Consider the following 20339-nt stretch of genomic DNA (forward strand, 5'->3'; position numbering starts at 1 on the left):
AAAGGTTCAACAAAGCGTGCTTGGAAATTCAAGACCTGCCCACTGAGGCAGTCATCATGGGACTAGTAAATGGACTTAGAGAAGGTCCATTCTCACAATCCATATCAAAAAGGTACTCCACCCCCTTGAGTGATGTACAAGAAAGAGCAGAAAAGTACATCAACATGGAGGAGAATGCCAGACTACGAGAGCCGAGTTGGCAATTTGGGCACCCCACGCAATAAAGGAGAAAGAAAGGGAGCCCAAGAAAAAAGAAAAGGTCGGTCTCGACAGACCAAGAAGATATCACTCTTATACTCCTCTAAAAGTTTCCATAGTGGATGTATACAGAGAAATCTACAATACTGAAAGACTGCCGCCTCCCAGGCCCATCAAAAATAAAAAGGGAGGAAGCCGCAGCGATTACTGTGAGTATCATAAAACGTATGGTCACTCAACAAATGATTGCTACGACCTCAAAAATGTGATAGAAAAGCTGGCCAGAGAAGGCCGACTTGATAGCTATCTCATGGAAAGGTCGGACTATCATGGAAAAAGAAAGCGAGATAACGGAGACAGAAGAGACCCACCAACACAAATCCCCGAGAGACACATACACATAATCTCGGGAGGATTTGCGGGAGGGGGACTCACCAAGTCATCCCGCAAAAGACACCTCAAGCGAGTCTACCAGGTCGGGAGCGAATCACCCGACCTTCCTACTATCTCATTTACAAAGGAGGATGGGCAAGGAGTAATCCCTGGACACGATGATCCAGTGGTGATAACCATGATCCTAGCCAATGCCCATCTCCACAGAACTCTAGTAGACCAAGAAAGTTCAGCAGACATCCTTTTCAAGCCCGCGTTCGACAAGCTAGGGCTGGATGAAAAGGAGTTAAGAGCCTACCCTAATACCTTGTATGGACTAGGTGACACGCCAATAAAACCACTGAGATTTCTACCCCTCCACATGACCTTTGGAAAATGGGAAAAATCCAAAACTCTGAGCATAGACTTTATAGTCATCGACGTGGGGTCAGCATATAATGCCTTAATTGGCAAAGCTACCCTAAATCGACTCGGAGCAGTGGTGTCTATCCCTCATCTTTGCATGAAATTCCCGACATATGCGGGGATAGCAACGGTACGGGGAGACCAGAAATTGGCAAGAAAATGCTACAATGAAAGCCTAAACCTAAGAGGAAAAGACAAAGAAGTCCATACCATAGAGCTCGGCGGCACGAGAGTCAAGGGGAAAAACTGAAGAGATACAGGTCGGCGAAGAGGAAGAAAAAATACCAACATAGGAGCCGACCTAGAAGAAAACCTAAAGCAAAGGTTGACAAAGCTCTTAAGAGACAATTCTGACCTCTTTGCCTGGAAAGCTTCCGACATGCCAGGGATAGACCCCGAGCTCATGTCTCACAGACTCTCAGTATACCCAGGATCACGACCTATACAGCAACGAAGGCGTAAGCTCGGCCCAGAACGAGCTCAAGCGGTGGAGGAGCAGGTACAAGCACTCCTAGAAGCCGGCTTCATTAGAGAAGTTAAATATCCAAACTGGCTAGCAAACGTAGTGCTAGTCAAGAAGCAAAACGGCAAATGGAGGATGTGCGTCGACTATACCGACCTGAATAAGGCATGTCCAAGGACCCATATCTACTCCCAAGCATCGATACTCTAGTGGACTCTAGTTTGGGGTATCGATACTTATCATTTATGGATGCCTAATCGGGATACAATCAGATCCCGATGTATAAGTCGGATCAAGAAAAAACATCATTCATCACGCCCGGAGCAAACTACTGCTACGTGGTCATGCCATTTGGATTAAAAAATGCCGGGGCCACATATCAAAGGCTGATGAATAAGGTGTTCACTCCCCACCTCGGGAATTTAATGGAAGTCTACGTAGACGATATGCTGGTTAAAATCGGGAAAAACCGACCTCTTGACAGACCTCTCGCAAGTCTTCAACACCATAAGGTTACACGGGATGAGGCTGAATCCCGCAAACTGCACCTTCGCGGTGGAGGTTGGAAAATTCCTGGGATTTATGCTGATGCAAAGGGGGATTGAAGCAAATCCCGACAAATGCAAAGCCATCCTAGAAATGAAAAGCCCGACTTGCTTAAGAGAGGTTCAACAATTGAATGGTCGACTTGCAGCCCTCTCCAGGTTCTTGGCAGGATCAGCACTAAGATCCCTTCCATTGTTCTCTCTACTAAGAAAGGGATGTCAGTTTGAATGGACTCCAGAGTGCGAAGAAGCATTTCAGGAGTTCAAAAGATTCTTGAGCCAACCTCCAATCCTGACCCGACCTTTAGTTGGAGAGGAGCTTGTCCTATACTTGTCTGTGGCAGACAAAGCTGTAGCGTCTGCACTAATACGAGAAGATGTGGTCGGGCAGCATCCCGTGTACTTCACCAGCAAAGTCCTACAAGGCCCTGAACTAAGGTTCCACAAACTAGAGAAGTTTGCTTATTCCTTAGTAATAGCCTCACGGAGGTTACGGCCTTACTTCCAAGCCCACACAATAAGAGTCCGAACGAACCAACCTGTGAAGCAAATCCTCCAAAAGACGGATGTTGCAAGGAGAATGGTTCAATGGGCAATAAAGCTCTCCGAGTTCGACTTGAAGTACGAAACTCGGACGGCTATTAAAGCCCAATGCCTCACCGACTTCCTAGCAGAGTACGCAGGAGACCAAGAGGAAAAGCCAACTACGTGGGAACTTTACGTAGATGGATCCTCAAACAAGACAGGAAGCGGTGCAGGCATAATACTGGTTAATGAAAGGAGAACCCAAATAGAGGTTTCCCTCAAATTTGAATTCCCAGCTTCAAATAATCAGGCAGAATATGAAGCCCTGATTGCAGGATTGAAGCTGGCAGAAGAAGTCGGTGCAACAAAAGTGATGGTATTCAGTGACTCTCAAGTGGTGACCTCCCAGATAAATGGAGAGTATCAGGCCAAAGACCCAAATATGAAGAGATACTTGGAAAAAAAATTCTGGAACACCTTGGGCGCTTTGCAGAAACCGAGATCAGGCATATAACTCGGGATCTTAATAGCAGAGCAGATGCCCTCTCCAAGTTAGCAAGTACTAAACCAGGAGGGAATAATAGAAGCCTGATCCAGGAAACTCTCCAAGAACCCTCTGTGGTGAAAGCAGAGGACAAACAAGATGTCCTTGAAGTAACCGGGCTAAACCTCGGATGGATGAATCCCTTGGTCGAATACCTAAAATTCGACATCCTCCCCGAAGAGGAAAAAGAGGCCAAGAAAATCCGGAGGGAAGCACAATACTACACTCTGGTGAAAAATATCCTCTATAAAAGAGGAATATCAACGCCATTGCTGAAGTGCGTACCGACCTCAAGGACCACTGAAGTATTAGAGGAGGTTCATAATGGGATCTGTGGAAACCATCTCGGAGTCAGGTCGCCAGCCAGAAAAGTAATCCGAGCTGGGTTCTACTGGGCGACCTTGCAGAAAGATGCCACAGAATTTGTGAAAAAGTGCCAACCATGCCAGATGCATGCAAATTTCTACGTGGCTCCCCCCGAGAAGCTCATCAGTATAACTTCTCCATGACCCTTCGCAAAATGGAGAATGGATCTGTTAGGACCTTTTTTCCAGGCCCCAGGACAAGTCAAATACTTAATTGTGGGAATAGACTACTTCACAAAGTGGATAGAAGCAGAACTATTAGCCACCATCACGGCCCAAAGAAGTCGGAGATTCCTCTACAAAAATATCATCACAAGGTATAGGATACCCTATTCCATTACTACAGATAATAGAACCTAGTTCACCGACTCCACCTTCAGAAGCCTAGTAGCCAGTATGAAGATCAAACACCAGTTCACCTCGGTGGAACATCCACAAGCAAATGGACAAGTCGAGGCAGCTAACAAAGTCATACTGGAAGGACTAAAGAAAATACTACAAGACACAAAAGGAGCTTGGGCTGAGGAGCTCCCACAAGTGTTATGGGCTTACCGGACGACGCCACAATCTGCCACAGGAGAAACACCCTTCCGACTTGTCTATGGCGTGGAAGCCATGATACCAGTAGAAATCAACGAACAAAGTCCAATGGTGATCTTCCATGATGAGGTCGGAAACATACAGGGGCACAAAGAGGAGCTTGAATTGCTCCCCGAAGTCCGAGAGCAAGCCCAAATAAGAGAAGCAGCATTGAAGCAAAGGATGACTACCAGATACAACAAAAAAGTCATTCGATGGAGTTTCACCCCAAACGACTTGGTCTTGATTAGAAACGACATTGGAGTCAACAAATCTGGAAAAGAAAAGCTCGCGGCTAATTGGAAAGGACCATACAAAATTAGTGAGGTCTTAGGAAAAGGTTATTATAAGGTGACCGACTTAAACGGCGCCGAGTTACCAAGGTCGTGGCATGCTTGTAACATGAAAATGTACTATAGTTAAAAGCGAACTCTACTCCCTGATGTACTCTTTTCCCAACTTCGTGATTTTTTCCCAAAAGAAAAGGATTTTTTCTGAAGGGGGGTTTTTAACGAGGCATCACAGTAGAGACTAAGGGATTATAGATAGTAAAAAACCCTTAGTAGCAGTAAAAGTACCTTCACAAATAAGTAAAGATCTTTTATCTCTTATAAATTCCTTCTTGTTTTTCTTTCTTTCTACGAAACGCGCCGACTTAAGCTCGACAAAACGTGAAAATCTCATGAACCGACCTAGATGGTCGTCAGGATGAAACGACGAGTTACAAGTTGGTGTAAAGAGGTTATAAAAGTTGATCGTGAGAAACTCGGGAAATCCGACTCATAAGTCGGAAAAGCCGAGAAGCAAAGAAAACGCATCGCAAAAATAACCTAAGTTATAAGAACTCAATAAATAAAAAAATTGAGTATAAGGAATACCAAAAAAGAGATCAGGAAACCTATTAAAAGCACTAAAGGTTGTCCCGAGTTATTAAGGAAAACTTAAAGAAAGGGACAGTCAGCCAAGAAAAAGGTTTTTCAAAACAAAGATCAAAAAGGTTTTTTCGAAACCCAAAACAGAAAAGCATGCGCACAAGAAACAAAGAAAGGTAACTTAAACCCTTATCCAAAAAAGGGTATTTTTTGTTAACGGCCATAAAAGGCCAAAGAGAATGTCAGCAAAATACCACCACAAACATAAAAATAAATAGTTTAAAAGGAGGGCCCACAAGCCGAGCCCCCATATAGCCACAACAAATTTTTCAGCTGGGAAGGACGTCACCACCAGAGTCGGAGAGAGTAGTCGGAGCATCACCAGAGTTAGGGAGAGTGCCATTAGGACCAGAAAGAGAAGTGTCCATAGGAGATGGGGTGGAAGTTCCAGGAGCCTTCGAAGAACTCGGGGCATCTTTTGGTCGGGGAGGGGACTCCATTATCCTCTGCCCCCGAGTATTTAGATCAGACTCGGTGACATAATGGGGAGAGAGAGGAGAAACGATAGCTCCGTCGACCACAATTTTATCCGGATCCAAAGGAGAGAGATCCAAGTCGGGAGCAAGAACCCCAACCTGTTCCTTAAAAATCCTCCATGCTTCTTCAGCCCCGTCAGTAATGGAGTCCTCCAACTCGGTATAGGCCTCCCGAGCTCTCATCAAATCCTTCTTCACCTCCACGAGATCCTCGAACAAACTCAAATAGCTCCCATGCGCCTTCTCCCTCAGGCCCTCCGCCATGGAACATTGGGCCTGCAACTTCCTTTCCCTCTCCTAGAGGCCATCCCTCTCTTCCTTCAATTTGGCGACCTCCTCCCTCAGCACCCTCTCCTGCCCTTGATATAAGAGAAGCCTCCCCTCCAGCTCTTCAACCCTCGAGGTTGAACTCAAAGAGCTGAGGGGAGCCTTCTCAAAAATATCCAGAAACTTTGTACACACCCCAGCCACCCTGATACTCTCCTGAGCCAGAATAGTAAGGTGGTTTCGAACAGAAGCATCATCCATACTTATACGAGTATGAGGATAGATATGCTTCTGAACAAACTGAGGCGCATCTACTTTAGCCTCACCTTCAAAAGAAGAGCCAGACTCTAAAGTCTTGCGCTTCTTCTTTTCTGGCTCAGGGGAAGATCGGGGAAGAGGGGACGGCTGAGAAGAAGCTGAGGAGGAAAGGACAATAGGTCGGGTGGGGGTCCCCAAATTGTGGGAAGGAGGGGGAGGAGAAGGAAGAGAAGGACCAGTTACCCTGGCGCCGCCGACTCTGGCACGGGACCTCGTTTTGGCCTCCTAAACTCTCTAGTAAGACTCCCTGAAATTCTTCTTCGCCATTTCTATAAAAGCAATTAGGAAGCTAAAAGTCAGTAAAACAAGTCGGAGAAAACAAGTCGGAAAATATGATAAACAAACAAAAAGCTACCTAATTGAGCCTGGACAAAGGTCGGAGACCCCTAGAGAAATTTTTTGTATCCAGGTAGGGGACTCTCCCCCACACTTCTCGGAGGAACCCCACAATGGCCGCCTCCACCTCATCCAAATCATCCAAACCATATTTTTCGCAAGGGGAGGCCTCTAGCCAGTACAAAGGAAAACGAAGGGAAGAATTCTCATCCAGGAAAAAGGGGTGGTGACCCTCTACAGCTTGAACTTTGAAAAAGTAATTTTTGAAGTCATGGAAGGATTCATCAAAAAGAGTGAAGACTCTCCGACCTTGTATGGCGCGGAATGACACCCACTTTTGTTTGTTATTTTGCCCACTGAAGGGCTTAGTCATGTGGAAGAGGAAAAAGAAAATTCTCAGAGAAGTCGGAAAGTCCAAAACATGGCTGATGAACTGGTAAATTTTCAGAAAACCCCAAGAATTTGGGTGAAGTTGGGTAGGAGCAACACGATAGTGACGTAAGACGGCTATTTCAAAATCAGAAAAAGGAAGAAAAATACCCAAACGGGTAATCATGCTCTCATATATATAGAAAAAGTGAGGGGCTGCCTCAGCAGCCCTCGCAAAGCAAACTCGGTCTTCTAGACCCGGGACCACCAACTCATACTTCGGCTCATCCTCATCAGAAGTACAAATTCTATGATGAGTGCGGAGATTGGTGATGACGTCAGTATCTACAAAGAGTTCCTCCTCCAGAATAGTAACATCCACCCATTGAGCGAGGGTTTCTATGGAAGACATTCTTTCTTAAAAAGGTATAGTGAAACCTACAAAGGAAAAAAGAAAAAGGATCAAAAACAAGGTCACTAAGGGCCTGGAATCATACAAGAGTCACTAAGAGCCTACGAGTCAATCCTCCTCTCTAAAATAAAAACATGCACTTTGTAAAAAAGAGTAGAGGAAAACTAACATTTGCTTGAAAAAGGATAGGGGCAGAGAAAGATGAACTCCTTCGAACAAAAGCTCCTTCCGAACAGAGCAGAGGAAGTTTGAAAGTTTTCAGAAACGAAGCAAGGAAAGAGAGGGAAAGTATTTATAAGAACGTTAGGGGCATATTGGTAAAAACGGAAGCCGTCATTTAAAGAAAGGCACCGTTCCCAATGTAACTGATCCCCGCGTATGAATACACAAATCCCTAACGGACGCAACGTTTGATTAGACGCGACTGTTGAGAATTTTTAAAACACGTCGGTTCTGAAACATCACGTCAGTTCCTTATCAAGTCGGCTGCGATTCCGAGTCGAAATACTCGACCCCAATTCTTAAAAGAAATTGGGCTCGAGTAGGGGCACTGTTCATACCCTGGCCTAACGTTAGGGCCCAGATCCAAACGAAAGGCCCAACCCACAAGAACTGAGCCTCACTCTACACCGACCTTCCCCAGAGGAAGTCGGTTCTTGCCACGACTTGCTCTAAAGAAGTCGGGAATAAAGATTAGCTGGCAGATAGACACTCATTCAAACGAGTAACTGCCCCTAAAATCTCTCAACCCACTTCCAGGAGCCATATCTCAACTTCCCTAAGATAAAGGGACGGTTATCCACCTTAAAAGGTGGAACTACTTCAACGGTGGTTATTGGTTCACCACTATAAATACACTGACACCCCTCAGGTATCTCTAAGTCCCAATACTTTCTAGATCTGCTTACTCCCTTGCTGACTTAGGCATCGGAGTGTCTTTACAGGTACCACCCCCCATTCACCCATATTCACAAGTCGACGGAGGCCCAGGAACGTGATTTCCTACGAAGGCTTCCCTCCTCAGACGATTGGGCTAGCCTAACGAGTCCAGCCCATTAATCTCCGGTTACCCATCGTAACAATATTATACAAGAAAAAATATCTATTATTTTTGCATATATAATATAATATACATGCATAAGTAAAATAATTTTATATTAATAGTACATATATAATAAATCCTTAGTTTCATATTTTTCATTTAAGAATGAAAAAAAATATACATTTTTACAAATATACAGAAATGTACTTGAACATGAAACTTTCAGAATGGCGACACACTCAGGTTTTCAAAGAAAAAAGTATGCATTTTGAATATGAAAATATAATAGATTGTATCCCTTACTATTCGGTCACTCTATAGAATATATGTTATAATATAAAATTCATATATACATAAATATAAGTAACTAATTTAATGAATTTCTTTTACACACACATATATATGTAATGTTCGCATTGCTAACATGCAGTCTTTGTATTCCCCATTGGAAACTTTTCTTTCAGGGCTGTGCCAGAATCTCGAAGTAAATAAATAGCACATTCCAAGAGAGGAGTTATCTCTTTGAACATCATAGTTTCATTAATAATAATAATATAATAATAATACAACAGGAACATCTATTTAGACTTGTGTAACTGATGCACAGATAGCAAATAAGGAACCAGAGCCCCTTGCTTGAACTAAAAAACTAGCTAGTGTGTGAATAGTGTATCCATTGAAAGTCTTGAGTGGCATCCATGGTCTGAAGGAACAAGGATTAATGCTCAGTTCTCTGTGCTAGCAACTGCCTATGATCGATCTAAACTTTGCCAAGGCGAAAAGGAAACAGCACGCGCAATAAGGTATATTACAAATGCAACATAAGCAGCTGTTAGTGCACACACTACAACGGCAAACACTGCTCCATTCACTTCAGAGGAGAAGAAGTCTAGCAAAAGATAGCCATTGATCACTATCACCAGAGCAGCCACCAGCCAAGAAAAAATCTGTACCACATCACAATTCACAAAACAATCATTTCTAATATGTCGTTTGTTAAGGAATGATCTTGTTACATTCTTTTAGTTTTTGTGTTTAATTTGATGCCTACTAAAGAAAAGATGATTTATATGTGTGTTGTGCAAGTAAACTACGTTTGAAAGGGAGACTGAGACTAGGAGACAGTGACTTAGTCTCTGTATTGTATTTGGTGTAAAATGTACTGAATTGAGTTATGTCTAAGTATTATGTTTAATTTAAAATAAATATAGGGATTGAGTGGTAGATTTGGAATTTGAAAAGTTAAATGGGATTATTTTTAAGAAGAAATATTATTAAAGTTTTAGTCTCGTCTTAAAAAATTCCAATCCCCTTTGTCTCCATTTTCTGGAGGTAAGGAACTGAAATTTTGTGTCCCGAAACTGAAATTTTAGTTCCAATTTCTAACCATCAAATACAATACTGAGTTGCAGTCCCTTAGTCTCAGTCCCAGTTTCTGCAAACAAACGCTACCTAATAATCAATCCAAACAAACTGAGCTGAACAATATTGAACAAAGGGCTACTCCAAATAAATCCAAGTTCTCAAGAGAAGCTAGGGTTCTTACAATAGACTGCATAACAGAGGATATTTAGCATATACACATATATGTATACCATTTATAACTGTTACTAGGGTCCATTTAATTTGTGACCACTATAGGCATGTACAGACAGGGAATTTCAAAGTCATATAAAAATGAATTAATTTGGCATTTCAAAGTCATTTACGAAATGCATGGACTAGTAATGTGTAGCTGAATGCTGATATGTAACCAAAATGCTGTAGAACTTTTAATATACCTTGAGGACAGGACCAATTCTGAAAGTGCCCATTATCTGTTCCTTGGACACCAAGCAAAGCAAGGGAATAAGAGCAAATGGGATTTGAACTGACTGAAGAACATTAAGCCATTCATTCAGGATATCTAAAGATTCCTCCGAGGTATCAAAGATAAGAGCGACTATCATGGTTGGGATGATTGCGCAGCTTCGGGTAATTAACGCCCTCACCCATTTCTTCAGCCTTAAATTGAGAAAACCTCCCATGATGAATTGACCAGCATATGTACCAGTTATGGTGCTACTTTGCCCTGCTGCTAACAAACCAATGCCCCATATATATAGGATTGGGAATAATCCACCCCCATACTTCTCCTGAAGATAAGTCCCTGCATTTACAAGACCAATACTATCGGCTATTTCAGTACCGTAAAAGCCCTTGGCAAACACAGTCGTGACGAAAATATTGATGATGAAAGAGACTGCAAGGGCCAAGGTGGACTCTATGGAGTAGTAATTAAGAGCTTCTTGAACGCGGCCTTTCTTGCTTTGATCAATCTGCCTTGACTGAACGAGAGCGGAATGCAAGAACACGTTGTGAGGCATAATGATGCAACCAACAACTCCAACAGCTTGCTTTATAGTTCTGGAGCTAAGTTTAGGAACCAAAACACCTGCAAAGATAACACTGGTTGTATCAGAGATAAAGCAATATCACTCCAAAGAATTTGGTTACACACGTCCATATCAATGAGATGAACTCAGTACCAAGAAGAACATCAACCCCATTGGGTTTTGCTTCACCGAACATCCATGCAAATGAGAGCGCCATTATGCCAATCAGAACAGCAAAAAATGCCTCCAATTTCCTCACACCATAGTTCTCGAGAAATAGAAAAATAAAACTGTAAACAAAGCAACAAAGAGACCTTGTTGAATTAACTAACCATTTTCCCGGACCCACGATTTATATAACCGTAATCCAAAATCACCTTATTTAATTTAATAAACCAAGCATAAGACAGCAAATTTATCCATAATAATAGTAATTACCAATCAAGAGCAGTAATGACGACACCAGCCCATAGAGGAACAAATCCGTTACTGAGAATCCGGATAGCAATAGCGCTGCCAATAACCTCTTGTATGTCGGAGCCAATAAGAGCCAACTCAGTCATGAGCCACAGCACAATCCTGGCCCATGGCGGGTACTCCTCCCTGCACAGCTCAGCCAGGTGCCGCCCTGTGGCCACCCCGAGCCTGGCCGAAAGCAGCTGAATCAGAAGGCCCATTAGGGTGGCCCACATGAGCAGCCAGAGCAGCGAGTATCCTGCAATCGCACCCGACTGAAGATCCCCCTCCAAGTTCCCTGGGTCAAGAAACGCTATGCTCATCAAGAACCCCGGCCCAGTGAACAGCCACAGTTTCTTCCACGAGAAGGGCGGCGCCTCCACGTCATCGCCATACTCATCCTCCACTCCCACCGCCACCACCACCTTCTCGGAGGAGTCGTAGGCCGTGTCCTCTTCTGGCTCCAGGAGGGGTTGTTGGGGTGGCATGCTAATTGCGGCGGTGGCGTCCAGAGATAGAGAATAAAACAAGTGGCGGTTTGAAGCCGTGTAAACACTGAAAAGGTTCTCTCACTCTCGACTGTGCCTTGTGCTGTGTGATGAACTGATGCTAGTGGTGTTTCCACATTTATGCTCTATCTGCCACTTCCTATCATTCTCGTTGAATTAAATCTCGAAATTGAAACAAAACTACTCCCAAGGGTCATCGAATTAAGTGATATGATAATTTTCTATACACATCAGAATCTTACTCTCAATGATTATCAAAAAGGGATGTTAGAGGGAGCAGAATTCATTGTTTTTTATGTTAAAATTATGGATTAAAAATATATTATTAAATTATTAGATTAAAAAAATTAGATTAATAATTAAAAATGTTGAAAAAAAAATCTACTAGCAGAATCTTTTGATTGTAATAAACATGGATTTATTGTGTCTAAGAGATTAAAAATTAGTGTCATTCAAGGGAAATTCTTATCTATTCTATAGTTAAATTATTTTGTATTATAATTTTTATTATTTATTTTTTTTTAATTTATTAAATTTTTAAAAAAAAATTTAACAACAATTTTATTAAAATTTAATTCGTACTTAACTAACAAAAGACAAGTGAATAATATCATATTATTAAAAATATTAATAATAATTAATTAATATTTACACATCATAAAATCAGCTGACTCTATTACTTTTTTTTTTAAATAAACACATGAGATTATTTCATAAAACACAACAAATTAATCTATGGAATATGAAAGAATTCCTCGTCCTGAAGATATTATTTAAAATTATTACAAGTAAAATTTTTTAAATTTGTTAATAAATATATCATAAGGGTTTTGCTATCTTAATACATTTAAATTTTTATATTTTATATTAAACGTCTTAACTAATATTTTTAAAATACTTATTAGTAATGTTCTAAAATTCTCACTGGAATTTCTTTCTATAACTTCTTATTGTTTTTGGGAAAAATAATGTATTTTATAAAGTTTAAAACGAATACAAAATGTATATATGATCAAGATAATAGATGCATATACGATAAACTTGGAAGAAATTTGATCACATATGCATGCATTTTGTAATTTGTACCTTTTTACACTTCAAAATAAAAAAAAATTTAACAATTTTTTATTAAGATTAAATATTTTTTTATTAAGATTAAATATTCGGACCATGCGAGTTGTGTCCCTCAGAATGTAAAAAAAATTACCCAGAACAAACAAAACGGAGGGTCCGAATTCCATGTTTCAGATTTCAAATTCCATCAGCTGCAATTGGACCATGCGATTTGTGAAGCAAAATTTCATGACCAAAGAACTCGCATGGTCCGAGGTGTATACTCTGAGTTTTTTCAATTTTTTAACACAAATCGGACCTCCGATTTGTGTACTCTGAATTTTTTTCAACTTTTTCAACACAAATCGGAGGGTCCGATTTGTGTACTCCCATAATTTTAAAAAACACCAAAAATTACCATGTTAAAATATATCACTTATTTTATTTTCATATCAAAATTTTTTTGCCATTTAGATTAAAAGTCTTTATTTTATTAAGCTTGAAATACGGGTGTATATGAGGATTTTTTATTTTAATAAATAAATTAATTACAATAATTATTGAAATAAATAATTTAAAAAATATTTATCAAAATAAATATTTTTCTTATCTCATTTACACTGTAAACGAGATAAGATAGGATGCGAAACGAGATAAGATAGGATGCAACATGTGTATATTTTGTTTACAAGCGTAAAAAATATATCTTTTTTTTCTGTTTTATTTGACGCGCTTCACATCTTTCTATTTTTAGGAGTGGATACAATTACCGGGTTTATTTTTATCATAGAATTTGAACCCGTACAAGTTTTTTATTTTTCAAATTTAAATAAATCCAATTAGATCTATAATTTAATCTAAAATTTTTTATATACTCTTTTTGAATATTAATTGATCAAATATATCCATTTTAATCTCTTCTACCAATCTTTTTAAATATTAATTGTATGCTAAAAATTTGGATTATTAATATTATTAATATTTTTTATTATTTTCAAAAAAAATATTTTTTATTTTTGCAAATATATGTATTGTAAACGAGATATACACGTGTCGCATCCATCTGTCTTATCTCATTTACTATACGTGCAAAATTATCTCATTTACAGAAAAAATATTTATTTTGGTAAATATTTTTTAAATTATTTATTTCAGTAATTATTATAATTAATTTATTTATTAAAATAAAAAATCCGTGTATATGATAGTTAAACTAGATCATTCATCCTAATATTTTATCGAATTTTAAATTTAATTTGAAATTTTTAAAAAACATTAGAATAAACTAGATCAAATTAATATATATTTATATAATTTTAAAATTTTCACATAATAAATTAATAAAATTTTATTTCTAAAGATTAAATTAATAAATATTATATCATATTTATATCAAAATAAATTAAAAAAATCACATAATATAAAAAATTTAATTAAATTATAAAAACATAACATTTTATTACTAATTTTACTTTAATATATATTTTGTTATATAATATAATTTCCAATCAAATTGAATCAATCAAATTATTTAATCTGAATTTAGTTTAAAATTATGTCAAAATAAAAAAATAAATCCAAATCCGAGAAAATGTACTTTATTACCGAGGGAAACCGGGCTCTTACCCGTAGCTGGAAATATTAATATGCTTAGACCGTCAACTAAGACAATCACTCTTTTTCTCTCCAGTTAAAGACTTAGGCAGGAAGAAGAAAAATCAGTACCTTTCAAGAGTTAGCCATATAGATACCAAAAAAGTATGTGGACTCTCTTTATTCCCTATGATTTACACGGCACTCCCAGTAGATAAAATTGCCAAAGATTTCAACGCACGTCAAAATCAAATGTTTAGACGAACATGGAGTTGTTTATATACGAAGTAATGTTACATCCATACTAAAATCAGCCACTAAAATCAGTTATTAGTATAAATATATGTTAAAATATAAATACACATTAAAAATAAATTAAATCACACATATATTTATACACAAATACATTAATAACTGATTTTAATGACTAATTTTAATGTACAAATAATATTTTTGTTATATATAATATAAAGAGAATTTTAAATATACTAGATATATTAGTATTCTAATAATTTAACAGTTAATTTCAATGATAAAAAATATATATAATATATATTAATTAAAATTAATTAGTAAAATTATTAAAATACTAATGTTTTGGGTAGATTTAAATTTTTTTTATAATATATCCATTCTTTTTCAGTTTTTGGGAGGGGGGAGGTTTTTTTTCTCTTAATTTTATCTGTTTGTTTGTATTCTGACCCACAAGTTAAACATATTTAAAATCAAATAAAACTCAATTTACAAAGAGTCTACTCTCATTTTGTATTTGTATGGACTGACTTTTACTTAAAACTAGTTTTAAGACCCGTGCCAAGCACGGGAAAATAAAGAGCTGCTTACCGAAAAGATTATGAAAGGAGCACATGAGAAATAAACCAATCAAGGCAGAATGTTACGTAGCAAGCCAGTAAAAACTTTTCTATAGACAACATTAATAGTATGATCTGAAACTTTGCCATTAGAACCAACAGATAATATCTTCAGTCCAGAATGAATGCTGACCCGAGAGAGCGCAACATAAAGCTGACCATGAGTAAAAACAGGCCTCGGAAGATACACGCCAACGGTTGACAGCGTTTGACCTTGGGACTTGTTTATGGTCATCGCAAAGCAAAGCGCAACCGGAAACTGGCGTCGAGTAAACCTGATCGGTAATGTATCATTATTAGGTGACATGTTCATCCTGGGAATAAAGACAATCTCACCAGTATTACAACCTGCTAATATGACGCACTTAATGATGTGGTCACTAAGACGTCTAACCTGCATTCGCGAGTCCATTGGATTGGTCAATATTGCGAAGAAGCATCACAGGAACACCGATTTTAAGAACTAACCGGTGTTGGGGAATTCCTGAACAATTCAGCGCATTCAATGACTCGGTGCTCATTGTGTATAATTCAGATTCCAGGTGACCATCTTCATTAATCAGTGTATCAGAGCTCAAGTAAACCCTCTCGTTGCCAGGGATCAAAGACATCACGTGATTGTTTACTTCAGTTACAACATCAAGTGTTGGTGCTAATATACTCCTACCCTTAAAATAATCCACGCTAGAAGAATGGAGTAAAATGTCAGAATAAACAAACAACACCAAATCATGCAGACATGGATACTCAATATTCACCAGCAAGTTGTCGGGTATTCTAATTACTGATTCGCCATCGGTGCTGTCTCCGATTAACCTGTCACCAATTTGAAGCAGCCATGTAGCAAATTCCTCTAATTGTACACCGTGGATATCTCGTGAACCACAGCACAGCCTCATGTTTTCAGTTAACTGCAACACTTGGCAAGATTGCCACAGGTTCGAAGCATTAATACACGAATGAACGATCTCTTCCCGGGAACTACGAGGAATCACAGGAAATATCTGACGGAAATCACCTCCCAGAACAACAATTTTCCCACCAAATGGAGCATCGGGATTATATCCACGATCAAAACGAAGAACATCCTTAAGGTACTTGTCGAGCGCTTCGAAGCAAAATTTATTTAACATAGGTGCCTCATCCCATATAATTAATTTTGCAGATGAAATAAGACGCGCGAGGGGTGTGCCTTGCCTTATATTACAAATAGAGTCTGGTTAACACTGAGTGGAACCTTAAAGCGTGAATGAGCAGTTTGCCCATTAGGCAACAACAGAGCTGTAATGCCACTGGATGCAACGTTGAGAACAATATCACCCTTCGACCTTATTGAAGCAGACAGTGCATTCCATAGAAAAGTCTTAACAGTTCCACCATATCCACAGAAAAAGAAAAAACCACCAGCGCCATGACTAACTGCATTTGCTATTGTGTCGAATGCAACGCACTGGTCTCGATTCAACCGGGAAACCAAATCGACGAAAATACTTGCCAACTCTGTCCTGTCGAAATTGAGCTCATAAAAAAAGACTGTGTCGGAAGAAAAAATATTTATATATAAATATTTATTTATATATAAATAAAAAATAAGTTTATATTTCTATTAGCCAGAACTTTTCAAGTCATGTATATGGACACAATATAATAAACATATGGAAAATATATTGATATTATCCATAATTTTTTAACTCATGTATATGGACACAATATATATATATATATATATATATATATATATATATATATATATATATATATATATATCATGTAAATAATGTGCTATATACATTGATAAATTTCAATATAAATGTATGACATAGATTAAAAGAACGGGAAAAAATATGGCATGCAGCCATTCAGCCAAAGGAAAAAAGGATGGGGATCTGACTACCATAAAAGATGATGCTTCAGATGATTATTTTTAGAGTAATTACCCAAATCAGTCCCCGAGGATTTTAGAATCGGACATTTTAGTCCCCAAGAAAAATTAATACACGGATCAGTCCCCAAGGTTTTACTCCGGCAGACAAATCAGTCCCCAGTTCATTTTCTGGCAGAGTAATTACCAGATCAGTCCCCAAAGATTTTAAAAACGGACATTTTAGTCCCCAAGAAAAACTAATGTACAAATCAATCCCCAACGTTTCTCTCTGTTAGACATAATAGTCCCCCATCCAAAAATAACTAAAATAAAATAATTATTATTATTAATTGCACAATAATATTGTACTATATTTTTTGTATTTTTTAGACAAAAATAATGATAAATTTATTCATTAAATTCTTATATAATATATATATATATATAGTCACTCAATAATAATAATAATAATAATAATAATAATAATAATAATAATAAAATGATTAGAGATTATTTTACAAGAAATTCAAAGTTAAAATCATTTGATATTTTTATATTTAATATAATCAAAAGATGTCCTAGGTAAAAAAAATTATATATGTTTATATTAAAAAATATGTATTAAAACAAAATATTTTAATTTGAATTTATATTAAATACATATTTTTTTAATACAAACATATTTTTTAAAATAGTACATTTTTTGATTATATTAAATACAAAAATATCAAATGATTTTAACCTTGATTTTTTTTAAAATAATCTCTAATAATTTTATTTATTATTATTATTATTAATTACATAATAATATTATACCATGATTTTTTATATTTTCTAGATAAAAATAATGATAAATTTATTCATTAGATTCTTATATATATATATAGTCACTCAATAATAATAATAATAATAATAATAATAATAATAATAATAATAATAATAATAATAATAATAATAATAATAATAATAATAATAATAATAATAATCAATAAAATTATTAGAGATTATTTTAAAAAAAATTAATAATAATAATAATAATAATCAATAAAATTATATTAAATACATATTTTTTAATATAAACATATATAATTTTTTTTACATAAGACATCTTTTGATTATATTAAATACAAAAATATCAAATGATTTTAACTTTGAATTTCTTGTAAAATAATATCTAATAATTTTATTATTATTATTATTATTATTATTATTATTATTATTGAGTGACTATATATATATATATATATATTATATAAGAATTTAATGAATAAATTTATCATTATTTTTGTCTAAAAAATACAAAAAATATAGTACAATATTATTGTGCAATTAATAATAATTATTATTTTATTTTATTTTATTTTTGGACGGGGGACTATTATGTCTAACAGAGAGAAACGTTGGGGATTGATTTGTACATTAGTTTTTCTTGGGGACTAAAATGTCCGTTTTTAAAATCTTTGGGGACTGATCTGGGTAATTACTCTACCGGAAAATAAACTGGGGATTGATTTGTCTGCCGGAGTAAAACCTTGGGGACTGATCTGTGTATTAATTTTCCTTGGGGACTAAAATGTCCGATTCTAAAATCCTTGGGGACTGATTTGGGTAATTACTCTTATTTTTATATTAGAGATAGAGTATATAAAATAGATAGAAAATACGAATATATGAATAATGGAGGTTTTGAGGCAGAAGAAAGCGTACGGCCACGGGATCCAAGGCAAAGAAGAGAAGTCTATAAAAATCAGGGTTGAGATCACCATTTTCGCCTGAGTCAGCAGATGGCCAAAGGTACATACTTCACAAAAAGAGCAACAATGTAAGATGCTATGTACGGACATGAAGCTCTCATATTGGGTTAGATTGTCAACAGAAAGCGCTACAAAAGGAACACATAGATTTGTGTATGTGAACATAAATAGAAAGTAACATACATATTGGTCACTCATCTATGGTCCACCAAACCGTAAATAAACTTTTGAAACATTTCAGATAATGACCGCATGGCTAAAAAAAAAAACGAAATTCGGGGAAACAGCGGAATCCTGTGGAGTGGTGGGGGAAGGTGTGGAATGTGGTGCGTTGAGTAACTGATGTAGGGTAGATCGGGAATATATATATATATATATATATATATATATATATATATATATATATATACTTATGGATATAGGTGGGGTTATGAATGACCTATTCAAATATTTCTATTTATTTAGTTATATTTATTTATCTATTTATGTATTTAAAATTTATAATAAAGAGTAAGCGGTGTCTAGAAAGATGTTAAGGTTATAAGAAAAATAATAATAATATAGAAAATAATAATAATAATCGTTGATGTAATTGATCAAAGAGTGAGAGATAAAATAAAAAACTTATAAACAATAATTGAAGAATACTATAATAAAGACGATTATATTATGAAATCACTGAAGATATTATTTCGGCCACCGTAGGCCGGATAGTAAAGAAGATCCTGGATTAGATAGCCTAAATTGAAATTGGAATATTGATATTTATAATAAAAAGTAATGGGTTTCAATAAAAAATTAATGTTCGATTATAAATTATAAATATAAATGTAGAAATAATAATAATTGTTGTTGAAATTGTTCAAAAGGTGAGAAATAAAATAAAAGATAAAAGATTAAAATAAAGTTTTGGAATAATACAATAATAATGACAATTATATTATTATCTAACCACTGAAGAAACCTATTGAGCAAATGGTGTCATAGTTATTGGTATTGTTATAAGATACAGGGAACCGAAGCCGTGATGAGGTATATTATTTGGGCAACCCAGGCCCGGATATCAAAGGAGACACTGGATTAGATATACTAAAGGATTGACATCAATAAAAATTGAAGATGTAATGACAAAAACACTTCCTAAGTGACGTGGCTAGGACAAATGTGATCACTGTGATTCTTTTCATGATAATTAATTGGGTAAGTTAAATTAAACACTTAAGCAATTAATAGTATGACCTATTAACCGAATAAAATGAGGAAGCAAACTTATTTAGAATTTGACCTTGTGAGGAAACCAAAAAATTAAGCAGATGTTGTTCAATGATCCAAGTAACCAAGCGGTGGTCATTAATAAACTTTGGGCCCCCTGAAGCAGAGTACATAGAATCTCAGCTGATGTGATGATCAGACGGCTTAGTAGATAACCCAGTTAAAATATTTAGCATGTAATACAACGATTAATAATCATGATAATGACCATAATATATAATATATAATAAATAATATATCTCGATGGTTCATAATTAATTACGGAGAGTATAGGAAGCACTTTATACGTAGACCTCAACCAAAGTGAAAAAAATTGAAGAAGAAAAAGTTCCCGCCTTTGGAAGATAGCCCGATGAAAATGAATAATAAACAGGTAGTCAATAAATGCAAGTCATTGGATGAGATCAGTCAACAAACAAGTA

General features: G+C 36.4%; 1 protein-coding gene and 1 pseudogene across 1 annotated transcript; both read right to left on the reverse strand.

Moving 5' to 3' along the window:
- Positions 1–8685: 8685 nt before the first annotated feature.
- Positions 8686–11775, reverse strand: LOC107642731 (metal transporter Nramp3.2). Its single transcript, XM_016346190.3, has 4 exons — positions 10983–11775; positions 10698–10834; positions 9951–10603; positions 8686–9116 (listed from the first exon to the last, which is right to left on the reverse strand). Exons 1-4 carry the CDS (start codon positions 11486–11488, stop codon positions 8919–8921), a joined length of 1494 nt encoding a protein of 497 aa, XP_016201676.1. The 5' UTR covers positions 11489–11775; the 3' UTR covers positions 8686–8918.
- A 3262-nt stretch (positions 11776–15037) lies between these two features.
- LOC107640051 (uncharacterized) lies at positions 15038–15926 on the reverse strand (annotated as a pseudogene).
- Positions 15927–20339: the final 4413 nt, after the last annotated feature.

The sequence above is a fragment of the Arachis ipaensis genome, chromosome B5 (assembly GCF_059453495.1).
Source record: "Arachis ipaensis isolate K30076 ecotype BB chromosome B5, ASM5945349v1, whole genome shotgun sequence".
NCBI lineage: Eukaryota > Viridiplantae > Streptophyta > Magnoliopsida > Fabales > Fabaceae > Arachis > Arachis ipaensis.

Excerpts from the sequence above, each read along its gene's own strand:
- LOC107642731 (XM_016346190.3), bottom strand. The coding sequence starts at position 11,488 with ATGCCACCCCAACAACCCCTCCTGGAGCCAGAAGAGGACACGGCCTAC. Across the intron at positions 10,835-10,982 it reads GTCATTACTGCTCTTGATTG|TTTTATTTTTCTATTTCTCG; the intron begins GTAATTACTATT and ends CTTTGTTTACAG. Across the intron at positions 9,117-9,950 it reads GAATTGGTCCTGTCCTCAAG|ATTTTTTCTTGGCTGGTGGC; the intron begins GTATATTAAAAG and ends GATGTGGTACAG.